Source organism: Diadema antillarum, unplaced genomic scaffold, assembly GCF_040938485.1.
Source record: "Diadema antillarum isolate AM-2024a unplaced genomic scaffold, OU_Dant_1.0 scf00000017, whole genome shotgun sequence".
NCBI lineage: Eukaryota > Metazoa > Echinodermata > Echinoidea > Diadematoida > Diadematidae > Diadema > Diadema antillarum.
In genome coordinates this window covers 4,448,068-4,465,000 of record NW_027270906.1, presented here as the reverse complement: position 1 = coordinate 4,465,000, position 16,933 = coordinate 4,448,068, and the positions used below count along the sequence as shown (strand labels likewise).

Sequence of the window (16,933 nt, the reverse complement as noted above, 5' to 3'; positions counted from 1 at the left end):
GATACCTGACACCAGTTCATCTATCACCGAATACAATATACAAATGATGCACAGGTCTGAGTACGTCAGTAGGAATTGTGTGCATAAGGTAAGCATAGAATGCTTAACCCACATGGCCAAGTTGAGTGGGTTTAGGCTAAATTCCATAGTTACCGCTGCACAATATTCCAACTGATGCACAAAAAACGCATACATAATACATCATTTGTTCTATAGAACAGTGACACTTTTTTGCCAGAAAGCCATCAATTGTTTGAATTGTATTTCCAACAATTATCATCATTTTGTAAATTCATTTGATGCAATTTCATTTTGGCTTGCCCTAGAAACCCTGCATCAGTAACTACTGATGCATGAAAGCACAAACACTAGCCAAGTTCGCAAACCTGAGCTACTTCTCATAACCGTGTGCACAGCAAGCCATCTCTTGCTAAGTTTGTGAACTCTCTGTTAAAAGTATGCACAATAACATGTGTACTGCGCCTCAGTGATCAAGCCTGCTGCCAGTAAAACTGATGAGACTGTAGGATTCTCTAAACCCATTCTATAAAAGCAGATGTGCCTTGAGTGACATTATCTATACAGTATTACTGTTTGCTATTGTGCTGTTATTTATGTGTCACCGCACAGCTCAGAGTCCACAAAAAATAGGTGAAAATAAATTTCCACTTTTCTACATAGTCTAAAAGAATAAGCTCTAAGCTTTAAATTGATATATAACATGTTAAAAAGGGACCATCCTAAGCCATTCAAAAAGTGATTGAAATTAGAGAGAGTTTGGAGGTGCAGTTTCAGAGAAAAGGGAGAAATGAGGATTTAGAGAATAAGGTCACTCAGGCATGCTGTGCAGAAGTATCAATGAAGATTTTTAAAATGGTCCAGAAAAAAAGAAAGAAAGAAAAAAACCAAATTGATATCTTAATTTCAGCTTTGCTTTAAGCCTCAAAACTTTGACAGTTTGAGAAAAGACCACTCTCTCAAGTAAGACAAACTTCAAATGATTTGAGTCAGTCAGCCGAAATGACATATTTTTGTCCATGACAGCAACTCTTATTCACTGACTTTCTGTTGGTTTTGAACTGAGTGGACGCATTATGTGCCTCAGGATTTATAAGGGCATTTATTGCAATTAGAGGGTAGGTGATACAATGTATGTAAGCTCCTTGTCAGATGGTTCCTATTGAAACAGAACATTGTGAGTGTGTATGTGTGTATTATACTCTGATATTATTTATCTACTCTAAGTTAATAAAATCACATATGTTGTATACTGTATGGTTTCCAGCCACATCACTACAAAAGATTTGTAACTCAATTTCATGCTGGCCTTCACCTGATGCTATGCAGTGTATCCGTGTTCTAGCGACAGAATAAAATCTGTTTAAAGAATTTTTGATGTTTTTTTTTTTTTAAAGACTTCATTCCTTCCAACTTCATCCATTTTGTATGTTGTAGAATTCTTGTTTTGTGCCTTCCTAATAAAGGTCAAGTCCAACTTCATAGACATGTGGATTGAGTGAATGCAGCAATATTGGTAGAACACATCAATGAGAGTTTGAGGAAAATTGGACAACCCGTTCAAAAGTTATGAATTTTTGAAGTTTCTGTTCAGTCACTGCTGGATGAGAAGACAACTACAGCTTGTGATGTCACATGCATACAACGATATCAAGAAAACATAAAGAAAATTCAACATATTTTAACATTTCTTGCATAATAAAAGAACACTTGACTTGCCTCTTTCAGAAGGCATTGGGAATAATAATACCCTTAACATACATCAGTGACAGGTTTTGGAAATGTGCACTTTTTTCAAAAAATTTAATTTTGTTAAATTCTCTCATACACTTTAGTAATCTTCTCATCCAGCAGTGACTGCACAGATAATTTAAAAATTCATTTGAACTGATTGTCCATTTTTCCCCAAAAACTTTCACTAATGTGTTGTAATGATATTGCTGCATTCACTTAATCCACATGTATATGAAGGTGAGCTTGTCGTTTAACTGAAGAAGTGTCATCCTTAACTGAAGAAGTGTGAATAAATGGAATAAACATGAAAATAAAATTTTTAGTCATATCTTTCTCAAGCTGCTTTCTTTCAGTAGCTTTTTCCTCCATGCAAAATTCAATATTCAATTAACAAAAGCTAATCGTTAGATGACGGTAAGATTTGTAATGGGCAAACGATTACAAGTTTGCTGTACACACACACACATACACACACACACACACACACACACACACTATATATATATATATATATATATTGTAGTTGCTCCGCGTATTGGCAGTACTAGAAATAGCAATAATGTATTATAATGTAATACTTAGTAATGCATTCCTCTATTGTGACATTATTATTGATATAATATATATATATATATATATACAAATACATGTTTATAGTGCGATAGCCTGATGACAGACCGAAAGCTCGATTGATTAAAAGGGAAAACAAGATCAAGAGCAACGTCTGCCTCAAGTATATATATATATATATATATATATATATATTAGATTTGATCAAGACAATGTAATGATGACAGAAGATGTTGCAAGATGCCGGCGGGTGGAAGCTTTCGACCTTCGGTCTTCTTCAGATTTATTGTCTGTTTATGAAATGAAATGGATGTTTGGCGCATGACAGATGATATTATGGAGTAATGAACATAATACATTGAATACAATTTCAGCATGAGTTAACAGCTTCAGAGCATACTTGGCAACATATTTGGCAATTGCAAAACATTCAACAATGTATAACTGGAAGTACAGTGTACATTGTAGATATATAATAATGGGTATACAGTATGTTAAATACAGGCATATCATACAATAAAAAATATTAAACACATATCATGACTAAACTTGATAATGTAGTTACCTGCTCAGCAGACGTGTGTGTGTTTCTTGGGGTGTCTTGTGGTTGTCTGTGGCGGGATGAGAGTGATCATGTGATATATTGGGAGGGAAGGTGTGTGTGCGGTGGTGCATGTCAGGCAGGAGTAGGGTAGGGTCCGATGGTATAAAGAATTAGGTTCAGTGTTCATGCAAGTGTGTCAGTGGAGGATTGTTGAAAAATACAATACAATGAGCATTCTCGTGGTCATTGCCGGTCTTTAACTCCTTCAGCTGGTACACAAACAATTACAATGGCAGGCATGGAACCCGCGTATAGTAAAGAGTAGATGGTGTGTTGCCACTTGTCCCTATAGGCACATAACACAAAAATATACAATATACACATGTATATGATATATAACAAAATTAACTATTACTAGCAAAATTTACTGTGTGATAATTCTTCCTAAGATGACAGGCGTACGGTACGATTATCAGCATCATCCCACTATATATAATATATGTGGGCAAGCCCACATATTGCTAAAATATTAGCAAGAGGTAACCCCTCCAGAGATTGACCCTGGCACCCCATCTTCGAATGGAAGAGTCCAACACTTTCTTTGGGGTTGTTATCTCCTCTGCGGGGTGAAAGCATTCAAGACTTGTTTTTCACCACAAGAAGTCTGCCATCTCTCTCTCTCCATCTAAGGTGAGTTCAAACATTTTATGGTATATTTGCTACAGTTACTTGGTAAAGATTTGAATAGTGAGCAACTAATATCATCAGAAGTAGACATTTTATCCTGAGTAGATGCTATTGAAGGTATACAAAAGAATGGATTCCAAGACAGCACTATACACAGGTTACAAAAGTTGAGACATAAATGGCAAGCCTGAGAAATTCTACAAATTCGATAAATGCAGCCGAGTTGGCCATTACCAATATAGTTTCATTGTGAATAGCCAGTAGATTAATTGCTTTAAAAATGGACCACTTGTTCAGTTAAGCTCTACGTGTCTTGCGATTGTCTCATGAAAATAATGTCCTTGGTTATATTGTATACTCGGTAAATTGACGAAGGAAACGGGACAATTATGTCAGTTATCCAATATGTTCACAAACTATCCAATAACTCAGTAAAACTAAAACTACAGGGTATATAGTGTTGCATATTGTCATAAAAAATTGCAGTACTCATGTATATAATGTGGGCCTGTTCAATAATTGTTCTAGAAAATATTGCGAGTTGTTATGTGTGTACCAGTATGTGTATGTAGGGATGGTATGCATGTGGCTAATGTAATAATGTGGCTCAATGTGCATTGCAATGTCAGGGCATGTACGATTGTAGAATTAGACACTGCAGTGAAGAAAAGTCAGTCAGTTTGTACACTTCATTCTAACAGACTCCATCAAGACAAAGAAACCTCAGTGGTTTCCAAAGAAAGATACGCAGTGGAAAAGATAACAGTTTGATGGGCTATAAAGGGGTACTTTCACACTGGAAGACTAATACACCACATGAGACAGCGTATACGGGAATGTCCCTCGAGGGAATATGTTGAGACTGGTGTTGAATGTTACAATTGTGTGTAGTGTAGATACCGTGTGCCATAATTTGACAACCCAGGTTGAGGGATGAGTAATAGATGACTGTCTCACACAATTCTAAGTTAGATACTCCTCTTTAAGTTTTGAAGTGTTACAGTATATGATAATACAGGATTGTATTTTCGCTATATGAAATTGAGTTGTGTGTTGTATAGGTGTCAGTAGGAATAAGTAGGGTTATTATTAGGTATACAAGTTTGATGGGGGAGACGGAACTAGAATTAGAGTGTGAACACTCCTCCCACTGCTGGAGTGAAAACCACCGGTATGCACACCAGCGAGCCAGCGGTTCTCGCTCCAGCCCTGTGGTCGGATGTTGACGTGATGTGGTCACTCCTCTCCTGCCTCTCGCCAAGGTTGAGATAACTCTGTACCTCGGCAGTGTAGATAGCTTGCTACTTTCTTCCCCCTGCCTAAACAAAGTCCTTGTTTTAAGTTTTGGACACCACTTGGGAAAGTGAGAGAGTTAATCTCCTCCTTTTTAGGAGCCATCTCGAAGAGTGCTGGGGAAAAGAGAGGAGGTGTTTTATTTTATTTTAGTTCAGGAAGACAAGTTAGAAAAGAACCAGTCAGTGCAGATTGGTAGTAGAAATTTACAACAAATGTCAGTGTTATTAATGTAGCCTGAGAGAATCCAGTCATTTGAGTCATCGAATTGTTTTGGAGTGAGAAGGAACAAGTTTAAGGGCTTTTTCCATATTGATTTTATTTGTGTTGGAGCAGAATGGCTTAGACAGACGAACAAACATCTTCTTAATCAGTTACATAATGAGTTGGCAGAATAAATTGATTGGAATAATGTTTGAAGTTAGATTAAGTGAGTTGTAATTTTATGACTAATTATGATTTGTTTATTTGTAGCACCAATGAATTATAGGCATTGATATAGATGTAACATAGAACTGCATTTTTACCCATCGCACAGCTCTATGGGATGTAATCAGTAGTAGAGATAGGAAAGGGATCAGTGAGAGATTGTGTTATAAGTCATATACCTACTGAGTAACCGCTTTACAGCTAAATCAAGAAGGGTGTATCAATTTAGTTGTTTACAGCTGGGGATAGGGTAGGCAGACAAATAAGAGAGTATATCACATATGTTATTTTGTTTCACACAGAGTGAGCAGTTCTCATTCGTAATTACAGGCTGGTAGCACTAAGCAGATGTGGTGTAAACACGGTGTGCTGACATAGAGCCGTGATGGTCGTACATGATTTTGTTATAAATTGTTTTGTGTTTTATCATTTGAGTATTCATCTGGTTACTAACGGAATAAAAGATTCAAGACTTGCTTTTCACCACAAGAAGTCTGCCATCTCTCTCTCTCCATCTAAGGTCTACGAGTGCGAATGAGCGAGAGGTGGGCTACATATATATATATATATATATATATATATATATATATATATATACATGTACACACACACACACACACACAAAGCTCAACATTAACGGTGGCCACCTTGCCACCAGAAATCCTTGTCTGGCAACAATTTTTTTATAAAGTGACATTGTTTGTATAATCATTGCATTCATATATATGTAATATATCAATACATTACGCATAAATTATGTACTTGTATGATACAAGTATATATCATATGCATATTGTATTAATATATCACATACATGAATACAATGATTATACAAACATACATATTACATACATAGTCCATTCATGTATATACATACACTGTACATTCACTATATGTAACCTTTGTCCCCATTTAATTCATCAGGTAATGCACTGTGGTCTCACTCTATGCATACAGCATTTTCAAACGTAGTAATCCTTGATTAATCCGCCAGGATAATCACAGTTGATTGATATTCATGCTATAGATAAAATATATATATATATAGAAGTGTAACAAATTATTAATCAACTGTGGTTATCGAGTCTGGGCCTATATAACATACAGCAATTCCATCCTGAAGAGGTTATGCTTACACCGTGCTGTTGGTATACACTTTATTCAAACAACGTTGTCATAAAACAAACAAACAAAAAACACGTGTCTCTTTAGCTAGCTATCATTTCAGTTTGAAAGAAAAAAAAGTAATCTTACAGTGAGGAAACTTGTAGAGAAGAGGGACATAAACCCCCACTTTGTGAACTTAAACAAGGCAGAGCGCAGCTAAACGACATATCACTACAAAATAATCATTTCATTCAGCATTGTGTTCAGGCGAAATCATTCAGGTGCAACGGGGACAAACAAGGTCTGGAATGTGAACTAAGTTTTTAATGTATTCCCGTTGCTACAGAAAAAAAAAAAAAGATATCGTGTGAAATGATAGCTGTGTGTATGATATTCGATCAAAGTGCAAAGTTTGCTACATTAACCTGTGCTTCTGCAAGGGAAACGCGTTGACAATGATTGCTATAATACAGCCCTAGCTTTAAAAGTCTACTGCTGTGGTGGTTTAAACTCCGAGAGAGTGCCGTGTTGGGACGGGTATTGTAAGTAATCTGTATCTCGCTTCGACATAATTGTCCAAATATTTTTCTTCCGTCGGTGTTCTCCTAGAGCTGTATCTTGACTAACACAAACTATGAAAAATCCTAGCAATAACTTCTGTTCGAGTAAAATTTAGATTTCCAATTAGATCGTATGCTTCCTTAGTGACAGTGGGAGCTTCTTTGCAGTAGGCCTCAGTGCTATAGATGTCCTTAAAGGACAAGTTCACCTTCATAAACATAAGGATTGAGAAAATGCAACAATATTAGTAGAACACATCAGTGAAAGTTTGAGGAAAATTGGACAATCGATGCAAAAGTTATGAATTTTTTAAATTTTTGTGTTGGAACCGCTGGATGAGGAGACTACTACAGCTTGTGAGTCATATGCGTACAACAGTATCAAGAAAATATAAAAGAAAATTCAACATATTTTCATTTTTTTCGCATAATATAAGAGCAATTGACTTGCCTCTTTCTAAAGGCAGGGGGAAGAATATTACCCATAACATTTATCGGTAGCGAGTCAGGGGAATGTGTACTTTTTTCAAAAGATGGAATTTTGTGAAATTCTCTTTATATTTTCCTTATATTGTTGTACGCATGTGACATCTAAGTTATTCATACACTGCAGTAGTCTTCTCATCCAGCGGGTACTGCACAAAAACTTCAAAAATTCATAACTTTTGAACGGATTGTCTGATTTTCCTCAAACTTTCAATGATGTGTTCTACTAATATTGCTACATTCTCTCAATCCTTATGTTTATGAAGGTGAACTTGTCCTTTAATGTCCTCAATGTCCTCAAGTCCTTACTTGTAGTAGGTTATTGCAATATGTGACCTTTCTGTATTTTATTCTGTATTTTATTTAGCAACATTTGATTTGATCTTGTTCGTTTTAATCGGATCCCCCAGTTATAGTATGGTCTAAAAATATCTGTACTTATGCTTCCCCTAATCTGATTTTACCACGGGACCTGCGGCTCTATACAAGCTTGCTTTTACGCAGGCCCCATCATATTTTTCGCATTATGATCTCAGTTTATAACTCGCATGTATACCGACCTTGTGTATACCAAGACAAACTTTCGAACATTCCGGTGAAGTTCTATTTTGAATTATGTTCTGTATAGATTTCGTATCAATTTACTTTATATTGTGATATATGTGAGAAATATGAAAAATAAATTGAAATGAAATAGAGAGTGTTAATGGAGTCATTGTATCAGTCTTCTGCACTTTGCGGATGATCCGGTACGTTCATTATATTTACAATGTATGTATTGATACAACTCCATCAATGTTGAATTAATGGTTGGTTATATGTTCAAAATACTGCACCTCTCATCCAGGGGTGTACAAACTGTAGTGACCCAACGCCGTCGCTCTCTCGGATTGCGTGTTCATAATATGCGATGTGCACCACCGAACTGCACCTGTCGCACTAGCTTGCGAGTTGTACATTTTACGGTTGTCCGAAAAGTCAAAATGCGTTAATCATTTTACCCCAATGTCGTGAGGGAGTGAAATTCAAGATTTGTCGAAGACCTCACAGGTCGAGGAAAATTAATGTCCCCACGACCTGTCGTGTTCAGATTATGCTACACAATAATAGATCAGCTTCATATTTTAATGAAACATTGAGAAGAATACGCATATCATCGATTCATATAAATCTTAAGGGTATGACGCGTCATTCTATTCTACTTCGAATCATCTTTTTTTTTATAGATAAGATACTATTTGTGAGCAGAAGAGATGGCGAAGCCCTTAAAGGGGAAGGTCTGTCTGGTGACGGGGGCTACTCGGGGTATCGGGAAGGGCATCGCACTGCAGCTGGGCGGCGCTGGTGCTACAGTTTACATCACAGGTAATACATAATCAAATTATGTTGTATTTTTCCTAATCACCCTAATTACCTGATTAATAAAGATTCTCCCTCTGTTTTTTGAAGGATATTAGGCTCATACCATCTGCAAGGTTTTAGCCTATTAATATGCAATATTCCCTATTCGATATAGCAAGACTCGACACTAGTCATGGCTCGATAGCCCGGGGCCATTACTGAACGGACGTCAGGCCACCAAATTTTTGGAGGCCCGATCTGGCAACTATAAAATCTAAAATTGGTTGTTATATGTTTCCTTTGTTTATTTTAGACCAATGCATTTCTTTTTCTTTCCACCAAAATTTCGAATTAAAAGATTTCAATGGCCCGAACGGGCCACCAAGAAAAAAAAAGTAAGCTTAAAAGTAAACTTAATATTGATTTGAAGTGAGTATATCCAATAGTGAAGTCATTAGGCGTGTTTCGATCCCTCTTACGTCATTTAGCTGATATTTCTATCTATCTTTCCACTGACTTTATGGCATACAATTGTGTTATTTATTTCGGTACTTAATTCATGTGAGAGGTACCCTGTTTATCGACGGTATCGACAAAGACCTGTATAAACATTCGAGAAAAAAAAGGGGTCTAACGTAATTAATATGTAGAAAGTCATAGAAGCGGGAACATCACAAGATAATATATATATATATATATATATATATATATATATATAAGAATATATCGCCATATCTGTTACCAAATTGTGATGACACCTGCTCGCTATCAAAAGAAGTGTATGGCTATGCATGTCGACTCTAATATAATTGTTCATATACAATCGATGATTGTGGACATGATATCCTTCGATATAATTACACGAGGCTTTCGAAGTTTCCTTTAAATACATTGAGGAGTCTTTTCCCCCGCATAAATAGGTCGGACTTTGAGGGTGAACGAAGGATCTATCAGGGGATCACTGGAAGAAACAGCAAAAGAAGTTGGGTATCATTCTAGCTTTTATATACCTCTTTCTATAAGTTTATTCTTGTGAGACTGACAATTCCCATCAACCTTAGGAATTTTGAGAGACATGCGCATTACGACGTTCAAAGCACAAGAAGCGTAAATTGTCTCAAATGAGCTATATGTATAGTAACATAATATAGGTGTTGGTATTACGAATAGGGAATTATTTACCATGATTTGCACGACAAATGCATGGTAATGTGTTGGACGTATTAAGATTGTTTTAGAATATCTGGATCACTACACTAGATCGATACGGTATATGGAACTTTATCGTCGTCTGATGTGACTCGTAAGTTTGTATGGTTTTGGGGAAAAAATACTGGGAAAAAGTTCGAGAAAAGTAGCAATTTAAAGGAAATCAAAGCCCATAAAGATGTAGCTACAGGATAGCTAGGATAGCTAGCACTCGAAAGCAGTGTTCATTCAAATTAAGGTATGTGCCGTCCGAGATACAAGGAAATGCGCTATATCAAAATCAAGTCTACGATTACAAAACTATTGTTGTTATCGCCATAAACTCAGGTGGCGGAGAGAGGGGGGAAGTGCATACCAATCCAATGCGACCACGCCCACGAAACGGAGGTCGAGGCCGTGTTTGAGAGGATCAAGAGAGAGCAGAATGGTCGACTTGACATTCTCGTCAACAATGCTTTCTCGGCCGTTCACGTAAGATGATTTATCCTTGCATGTCGATGTTTTAATCATGACATTGCGTCATTGAGAAAGAAAAGAATAGATGGTGATTATATTGTCATGATTGTAACCGCTTATTTTGACACTTTTTGAATTTCTGCTTCCAAGGTAGCAATATCTTCATCTTACTCCCCCCTTTTCTCTCTCTCTCTCTCTCTATGATTTGATATCTTATTTTTCTCTTTTCGTTCTGCTTCATTCTTTTCGTCTTCTCCCTGTCCGTTCGTTTTCCTTTCTCTAAATACTCTGCACTGCGATTATCCTTTCAAGTTATTTTAGAAAATTAGACCGACATAATATAACTATAAGATACGACTGAGTGAGGAAAAATGAAGATTAACTTGTGCAGTGACATGAGAAAGAGACCAGTTGAGGAGTACGCATTTTCGTTGATACTTCGAAAAGAATGATGTTGATCGTAATAAAGGATCAAATGCATGCTGTGTAGGGACATAGTCCACAAAATTTATAGCAATGCGTTTTGCAAAAATACTGAATAATCAATATATCTTTATTGCTTGTATTAATACAGCGCTATCAAACGCAATGACACAACCCCGCTTCTCATTAAACTTTACTTTGTTATTGCTTTAACTGTATTAGGCGATTACTCAAGTGTCGGGGACGCCATTTTGGGAACAACCAACCCAAATGTGGGACGAGGTTAACAACGTGGGTTTAAGGTAACCAATAATGAATATCGATATCATTTTTTGTAATAATCTTGTGCCAATGCTTTCATATCTTTCGCTTAATGATTCCAACCGCAATATAGCCTATATCCAGAAAAAAAAAAAAAAGATAACCATGAAGGCGCAAGCAGTTCTGACGTTTACGGGGTGCGGAAAGTCAAAAGGGTAGGAAATAATACCTCCGAGACAAGCCGTCGGTATTTATAAAAGTCCTCAACATGGATTGTATTGTCGTGGTATATGCTTTCTTTTTTTTATACCCCCATTCCCATCAAGTCTTATGCGAAGTGTGTGGTGTCAGCAGATATCTCAGCATAAACTACGAGTTTTGTTGTGAAAATGTGAAAGCATTCTGATTAACCCCATCCACAATCAATATTCCTCTTGTCTCAGTGAACTGAAAACCCCATGGGGGGGGGGGGGAGGGTAAAAATCGCATCAGTGCTTGCAACTATTGTTGATGGTCATTGTTATTGTCAGTAAGATCATTGGAATTATTGTCACTATTGATATCACTTATACGTCGGGTGATTTAGTCTTTTAGACCTGCTACTAATACTACTGGTATCCAATCTGACAATTGGGTAACGAGTTCTAATCATTTTAGTATGCAGCCACGTTTATGTGCCATATGACACTGGTGATGATGATGATGATGATGGATGAAGACTTTTCATGCGTTATCATGTCTGTCACAAAGGACTCTCCTGGCGAAGAAGGTGAGACATCTTCCTCACCTTCAAATTCTTCATTATCATTTTTTTTTGAAAAGAGCCACGATTGACTGATAACACAGAGTTCCTGGAACAAAAAAAAGTATTGAGTTCTTTCTTGAAAAGACGCCCATTTGCAGGACTGACATCTCCGTTCTCAGTTAAAAAACAGAATTCAAACCAACGTCATAACTACTTAAGAGTTATGAATTACAATAAATGGGAATATTGAAAGTGATTTAGATTATAGTATTACCAATTTGATGACTCATTGTTCATAACTGCCCTATACAGGAATCACTACGTGTGTACTGTACATGCAGCCAAGCTGATGGTACCAGCGAAACAGGGACTTATCGTGAACATCTCGTCAATAGGAGCAATACGATACCACGTCAACGTGTTGTACGGTGTGGGGAAAGCGGCGGTGAGTATTATACGCATTGATGGTATATAGTATTGGTTTACATGAGGATTGGGCTTTTAACTTTTTGCAAGATACAAAGAAACCATTCATGAAAGAGTATAGAACATACCATTCTAAGAGGACTTCAAAGTTTATTTGATGGAAATCGGTTTTGGAATGGCTGAAACATCCAAAAACAAAGTGAAACAAAGCGATCTCAATAAAAGGTGCCGGTCCCACCTTCTATTACGATCGCTCTTTATATCTCAGCCATTTCAAAACAAATTTTCATGTAATAAACATTACATGTTCTTTCATATTTTCGAAGAGGTTAAGTCTCATCATCTCACCGAAAAATGACAGAAACCTGAAGTTAGGTCTCAACCAAAAATATACAATCCCTTTAAAGGAGATTCTCTTTGGCATGAACTTAATTTGCTGTGTCAAGTTGTGTTGCTTTGTCTTGCTCTATACAGCAAATGACCAAATAATACCGAATAACGAATAATTTTACTAAAAAATAACAAAAAGCCACTGTAGACAGTGATAACTTTATCGTAAATGTTGCGTAATTTAGGCCGTAATCACACACACACACACACACACACACACACACACACGAGATTACCGTTATAAAGATGTTCAATTCAACGCAGGCAAAATAGCTACAAAAGGCTGTGCAGCACAAGAAAATTGCTGTTTTACGGATGGCAACAGTGCAGAGATCTTTTGGAAATGCTGTAACCACACTAAAAAGTATAGGCCTACACTTTGATCATGATTAGCCTTAGTCGAAAGAAATAATACAATGACTATAGGGTTAAGATCAGGTGATCAAGGCGTTATGCAACAGAAATAGCAGGCCTCTAGCACTGCCGAATTTCACAGGCCTATACCAATAAATATACAACATGGCAGGATACACAGACCATTATAACAGATTATTATCCATACAGAGGATTTTTAGAGCCCAAATACAAGTGTTATTTTGTCGACGCACCTCATAACCTCCAACCCACTTAAAAAGTTTGTTGAACTCGACCAATATTTTTTGCCGAGGCGACCAATATTTAAAATATTGGACGGCAAGAGGGGGATTCCCCAAAGTTTTTATAAACTGCACCGTATTGGTAGAGATATAATAATACGAGATGACCTGAAATAAGAAGTAAAAACGTCTGTGATTGGTCAATCACGAATTAACTAGAATATCGTTTCTTCTAAAATTCTGTGTTTATACAAACAAATTTCATATATCAATTAGTTGAAATTGTTTTTCACACAATTTTTCAAATATCACTTTCATAACAGGAAGTTAAATTTAGGTTTGATGAAAACAAGTTGCATTTTTTGTGCATGCAGGCGCAAGGCGACGATTGATCTGCAGCTCTGCATGCTCAGCGCTACTGCTAGATAGCCCGCGCGCGATCAATGTAGCCGGCCGCCGCCGCTGCGCTTGCATTTGCATGCGCGATATGCATATTACAGTTACTGTACATGTACGTACGTGTGTACAAGTACGTTATATACAGCACAGTATAGGACTAGTTGTGGTAGTGGTAGCCTATTCGATCTTTTACGATCTACTGTAGATGTGACGTGAATTGTTTCTCAGATCTCGGATAGAAATACATCTAATTCTGGTCTAAATTAGCTAGATCTCGGTCTAACAGTAGCATGACGGCTACCTTAGTTGGATACACAGATCACTGTTTTATCAGAGACTGAAGTGGATTAACTTGCACTGAAGAGTGTACATGTAGGACCTACCATACCCCATGTCAGGATCACTACACAGTAGGAACAGCACTCGGAGTCGGAGACAGAAAGGGTAGGCCAAAGTGAAAACATTCTTTGCTAAAATCCTCTATAGGATAATAATGATGATATTGAATGTCCTATTTTCGATTAATACAAGGAAATATTGGACTCGCTGAGCAAAATATTGGACTCGTCTTCGACTCGTCCAATATTTGTGCATAGCTCGTCCAATATTTCCTTGTATCAATCTCAAGGCCATCCAATATTATATAAATACTTTACGAATTAAAACTCATATTGATTACAGGTAGACAAAATGGCCTTTGATTGCGCCCACGAGTTGAAAGAGCATAATGTGACCGTGGTGTCCCTGTGGCCGGGGGCAGTGCGTACCGAGTATGTGGAGGACACATTTACTGATCCGGACATGATTTGGGACATCGGAGACGTCAAAGTGACCGTGAGTATCAAAAGTGTGGAACACTATAGACCGATGAATATACAGTATACTATATAAAACTGGAGAGTGAACTTCGCTCTTGCTGCACCGACACCCAATGGCTCAAATACAATGATGAAATTGAATCTTGTCTCTCAAAACATATGTCTGACCTCACTGCTCGCAGGAACAAGAAAATAGGCAACATCACGAAGAAACGTCAAGGGTCTAACAGATTCAGGCGACACACCACACCCACTGATGTATCCTCCACTTCTGTCGTCAACCTTTCTTCTTCTCCCCTTTCTCAAGCAGAAACGTCTCTTCTCTCAAAAGGTCTCAAGTTTTGCCCCACTCCACCCAAGGTTGATGAGATAGCACTCAGCCAAGACCTCTCTACTTTCTACCGCAGGTTACGCCTCAAAGAATTTTTCTTGATGAACCCCCTTCTGCTCCTGAGCCCTTTCATCAAAAAAGCTCATGGATTCCCCCCAAGAATAGAGTTCCCTCCCTGGAAACGTACATCGAAGCTGTCTCATCTCAAGTCCACTCCGCAGATACCCTCGACATTGCATCACATGACAATCTCCCAAAGGAAGAACGCCAGGCTCTCTCATCTCTCAAAAACAGGTCTGACATCATCATCAAGCCCGCAGACAAAGGATCAGCTGTTGTAGTAATGGACCGCCAGCAGTACATCGATGAAGCCATGAAACATCTCCGCAATCCTTCCCACTACACACTTCTTGACTTTGATCCCACCAATAATTTCTCCCAACAGATCCAGTCGACACTCGATGACATGAAGGAACATGAACACCTCACCAAGAAGGCTCACAAATTTCTTTCCCCCGTTAATGCCAAACCTGCCCGATTCTATCTCCTCCCCAAGATCCACAAACCTGGCAATCCCGGTCGTCCCATCCTCTCTGGAAATGGTTCCCCAACAGAGAACATCTCCCTCTTTGTTGATCACCACATTAAACCCCTTGTCTCACTCGCACCCTCCTACATTCATGACACACCAGACTTTCTCAGGAAACTCGATGACATCAAGGACCAGATACCCGAGACAGCAATCATCGGTACTTTCGACGTCTCCTCTCTCTACACCAACATTCCCCACGATGAAGGTATTCTAGCCTCCTGTGAGGCTTTGACTTACAGCGGTCATTCCAACCCCTCCATATCTCACATCAAATCCCTCATGTCACATGTACTGACGAAAAACAACTTCACATTCATGGACAAGCACTACCTACAGGTATCTGGCACAGCTATGTTTTTCATCATCCAGGACACATTGGCTGTGATTAGGCTCAGGTGGTGAAGGCACAATAGAGTATGAAGTCAGAATCACGTGAAGCGTGTTGAGAAGGCCAACAAGAGAATTGATGTGAAGAAGAAGACACGTCGCCATGGCAAACCCATCACGAAAACAGAGACACCAACGTACCCATCAAGACTACAGTAAGACAGAGGTACGATGCCCAAAGAGGAGCTATAACCTGATGCGGGAGGGGTCCATGGGATGACAGCCGATGCTAGAAGTTTGGTTCAGACAGCGTGCTCTGTGGTCTGTCTGCCCGTCTGCCGGCTGGCATCACACATGATTCAGGGCATGGCCTGGGAGACGGGAATGCATCACACATACCCCCAACCTCCTTACATCATCCTACATCACAAATGCTCAATATGTTATTATGTGGTAACGACTCATCCACAATTCAAGTCTCCCTTGCACAGGTGACGGCAAGTCACATTTTAGTAATTTTTTTTTTCTGTCTTCATACACACATGCATGTATGTATGCTCGAGTATCTATGCACTTGTGCATTCATACAGGGCTGTTAAAACTCAAAGTTGAGGGGAGGTAATATGAATACACAATTGCTTGAAAAATGTATGCACCCTTGCGTGAATGCCCACATTTGAGTAAAGTGGAAGAAATATCTTTTGTAATGCATAGCATTTCAGTCTGCTTCAGGAGTTTTGTTTGCCAAGTGGCTGAGTTATTTTTCTTACTAATGTCAGAGAAGCCAGGACTGAGAAGGGGGGGGGGGGGGGGGGGCGTAAAATTGTTATCCAACTAAATGGTGTTTGAAAGCAAACTTTGGAATCCAAACAGAGAAAATTCGACAATGACTGCAGTATTTGCTTCCAATGTGACCTGTCACAGCCAAACTATGACAGCAAACACCAATTCCACCTGCCAACATACCTCAAGATTCTCAGGAAGTTTTACTTTAAAAACATCAGCATGTCATGAGAAATGACCCCATTTGCACTTTACAACCCTGTCAATATCATTGCTTGTGCTGACCACTGCAGTCATAGCATCAGTAGCAGACATTTACACACGCACACAATAATTTTGTCTGCAGCTTTCCAGACATTATTTGTCACTTGAAAAGGGTTACATTTTACATTTCTGTGGCAGTCTGGT

The 16,933-nt window shown here is 38.3% G+C and overlaps 1 protein-coding gene across 1 annotated transcript; it reads left to right on the top strand.

Annotated features, from left to right (window-relative positions):
• Positions 1-6,885: 6,885 nt before the first annotated feature.
• On the top strand, positions 6,886-15,817 carry LOC139725863 (uncharacterized). Its single transcript, XM_071636944.1, has 8 exons — positions 6,886-6,924; positions 8,655-8,793; positions 9,690-9,751; positions 10,306-10,449; positions 11,080-11,159; positions 12,176-12,308; positions 14,356-14,508; positions 14,948-15,817. The coding sequence occupies exons 2-8, from the start codon at positions 8,682-8,684 to the stop codon at positions 15,815-15,817; spliced, it is 1,554 nt and encodes a 517-aa protein (XP_071493045.1). The 5' UTR covers positions 6,886-6,924; positions 8,655-8,681.
• Positions 15,818-16,933: the final 1,116 nt, after the last annotated feature.